Source organism: Manduca sexta, unplaced genomic scaffold, assembly GCF_014839805.1.
Source record: "Manduca sexta isolate Smith_Timp_Sample1 unplaced genomic scaffold, JHU_Msex_v1.0 HiC_scaffold_2421, whole genome shotgun sequence".
In the NCBI taxonomy this organism is placed as follows: domain Eukaryota; kingdom Metazoa; phylum Arthropoda; class Insecta; order Lepidoptera; family Sphingidae; genus Manduca; species Manduca sexta.
Window position 1 is genome coordinate 1 of NW_023593384.1, and position 3,539 is coordinate 3,539.

The following is a 3,539-nucleotide window of genomic DNA, read 5'->3' on the forward strand; positions in this document are numbered from 1 at the left end:
AAACAAATAGATAATTATAGATAGATAGAAAAAAATCGTAAACCTCTTATTTTAGCTTATGTTGGTTTAATGAAGACCCCGTTACATTTTTGTTCAATGTACTGACAGCCTATTACAACTTTATTATTATATGTTAAAAATGACATTGAGATATTTATTTTTAAATACCTGTTTTATATATGTTATATATCGACAATGCATATCGAAAGTCTTTAGGAATAATGTTTTAAATTGTTATCGATATATTTTATGTAAATCTTATTGTAGGTAATCTTTAATACTATGTTTGAGGATAATAAATTTAAATATTTTTTTAACTTTAATCGCCAAAAAAGGTTTGTTTTGGCACATCAATGTAGTAGAAATACGTTTTTATTTGGTTATGCACTTTTACGAAGCTAAAATATAAAAGGATAAAGTTACTAACATTCATCGAAAAATATATTATTGACTTTTAACCGACTGATGTAGGTAAAGGTATACAATTTACATACTTATAGATGTAAACTTACAGTGAAAATATGGTGTCGAAATAAATTATAAAACTATTATATTAGATTCAAATATATTCGATTTGTATAAAAGCACTACATTTAATTATGCGTACATCTGCGGTTTGGGCGGTCAATGTCCTAGCTCTGACCTTCTAACATGTTATTGGTAAAAAAATAACATAAGGTGCATCTGTAATACGTTGTTTTTGCGTTTATTTATGATTTTATTTTCAATATACGTGAGAAAGGTGATAACATAGATGGTATATAAATGAAATTTGGTGTTATACTTTGGCAGTTATTTTTTGACTAGTTATGAAAGTATTCGTTTTGTTGTTTGCACTGCTCAGTGCAACAGTACAAGAGGACGTTGATTCCGTAGTGATATGTGGAGTCGGCGACGATAACATCGAGGGATTCCGGGAAGCTCTCTATGACTTTAATATGAAACTGTACAAGAAATTAGCTGAGCATACCCACGGGCATTTTGTCATCTCGCTCCCCTGTGGCAATCGCTGGCAGCAATCGCGGAAAGCATGGATGGGGTCGCGCGACAGGAACTCCTCCAACTCCTCGGCCTACCAGAAGACGAGTGCACGCGACAAACTTACTACCAACTCGCGTCCAGCCGCGAGACATTCGGCCTCGACGTTTACTATGCAAAGGAAGCATGTCTTCTTTATCGATGAAGGTTTAAACATGAACACAGAGTGGGTGAACTTAGCTAGTACTCAATTTAATTTGCATACCATACCAGTGCCGATAAAACGCGCCCCGAAGGATGTGGCTTATTTGATACGACACATAATATCTTCTCAACTAGCACCACTGAATTTGCAAGGAAACTCCTTGTTGGCAGACGAAATAGATTACAATGGGCTGTGGTCAGAGGCGTTTCCCGAAGCGGACATCATACGGTCACCATTCTACGACCATGAAGGCAATCAGATCGGGTCGGTTGACTTGATGAGAATCAAGAGACGCGTGCGCATGGTGTTCGTGGAACAAATTAATGCCAGAGTTGTGGAGATACCTGTCGGGGTGGATGGCCGGTATCGGATGCTGTTCGGAATACCGGTGGAGGGCATGATATGAGAAAATCAATTGAAAAAGTTACAGCAACGGTGATGTTTGAAATGGTAGCCGGTTTGAAAGAGAGTGAGGTGCCGATAGACGTGGCGATACCGCGGTTTGTCACCACCACCGAGTCTGACGTGCGAGCGGTTCTGGAACAGGTGGGACTGAAGAGTCTGTGGACTGACGCCTCAGCAACAAGGTAATTTATTTTGTATATTACTAATTTAAAGTTACAGTACCTGTGTTACTTTTGGTTTCTTCACATTATTGGCAAGTATTTAACAATAAATATAGTTCATGATATATAATCAACTTTTAAACCCTTGAGGAACCATAATATGCCATCATTATGGGAAGGTGATTGAACTCTAGTTCGAAAGGGTAGACATTGATTGTATTGATTACTATTTTTCATGTCAACCACAAGTATCCGCACTGGTTGTACATTTTTTCAAACAGTAATAATTATTGGTTATACAATTCTAACGTCCCTATGACTTTGTAGTATAAATGAAGTGCCTCCGTTTAACAATGAGGACGACATTATAGTTATGCAATAAGTATTTAATATATAGACATTTTAGCAGTTTGCTGGTAATATTTATATCAGCCCGGGTAGCAACCACCGTACACAAGATATAAAACCCGTCATATTCAGCCACGTACTTGTGTCGTGTTCCGGATCCACCTGTGTATATCCGGTTTCAAAAGGCCGGTATCATGGCATCAACTGAAGGACTAGCTTTTGCTCATGGCTGCGCCCGCGTGATGGAGTTTTTCCAGGATACATTTTTATCCGACTTACTTTATATGTATCGTTATATTATGACTAAATTACACAAAATCATTATATATAACTAATATTACTCAAGTTTCATCCAAATCACTTCAGTAGTTTTTCGTGAAAGATGAACAAACATACATCCAAACATTCTTTTCTCGAAAACCTTAGTAATGACTGCAATATGCACTAAAGTAAAACGAACATGGCTTAAATGTATTATGAACGACATTAAGATATACATCCTTTATTTAGTTTAAACTTATTTTATCTTTTTTAATTTCACCTTAGGCATCTTGTGAAGGGGAACGAGATAGTGCTCAAGTATTTTACCTTTATGATACATTTGTATCATTCTATGCTGCGATCACATGCTCCATGATGTGTTTGTATGGTTATATATATTCGCTATGGTTTGATGTTATGCTGTTATATCTTCAGGAACATTTCCCAGCCAGCTGTCATGCCCAGCGGGTTCGTACAGCGCGCCGAGATCACTCTAGACAGCCACGGCATCGACTCCTACAACCCAGAATTCATAGAATTCACCGAATACTCCACTGGCCTCGATCCAAAACTTGGACATGAAATGATCGCCAACAGGCCATTTATGTACGGTTTATTTGACGCTGAGACCTACGTGTTGTAAATATGGTATATGTTCTTAGTAATTAAATAAAGTTAGTAAAAAGATGTTATTGACATGAGTGTTTATTTCGGACTAAAAGGGAAGTAACTATGGCAAACAAAATACAATTAGTTCTAAAAATAGAACATATAAAAATAATAAGTCACGACGAAGGTTACAATCTCCAACAGCCGCCCTTAATCGCAGTTGTGACAGAAACAAAACAAATAAAATAATTAAGTTTCTAAACCTAAGTTAACTACACATCGTTTGTGTGCTAGAGGTCCGAGGGCCTTCGTTAGTACATCAGCAGGCATATCGTTACTTTTATATATTCTAACTTAACAATATTATTAGATACCTTTTCCCTAATAAAGTGAAACCTAGTATCTATATGCTTCGTCCTGCTGTGGTGTACAGGATTTCGAACAAGATTAATGGCACTTTGGCTGTCAGAAGCTAAGTTAACTGAACAAAGTATACCTGTTATCTCGTATATAAACCGACGTAAGTAACACGCTTCCTTCGTGGCAGACGCTAATGCCATATATTCTGACTC

The 3,539-nt window shown here is 36.9% G+C and overlaps 2 protein-coding genes across 2 annotated transcripts; both read left to right on the top strand.

Annotated features, from left to right (window-relative positions):
- Positions 1-809: 809 nt before the first annotated feature.
- On the top strand, positions 810-1,589 carry LOC119192164. The gene has a single exon (XM_037446000.1). The coding sequence runs from the start codon at positions 810-812 to the stop codon at positions 1,587-1,589; it is 780 nt and encodes a 259-aa protein (XP_037301897.1).
- A 41-nt stretch (positions 1,590-1,630) lies between these two features.
- On the top strand, positions 1,631-3,001 carry LOC119192162 (corticosteroid-binding globulin-like). Its single transcript, XM_037445998.1, has 2 exons — positions 1,631-1,770; positions 2,794-3,001. Exons 1-2 carry the CDS (start codon positions 1,631-1,633, stop codon positions 2,999-3,001), a joined length of 348 nt encoding a protein of 115 aa, XP_037301895.1.
- The last annotated feature ends 538 nt before the right edge of the window (positions 3,002-3,539 follow it).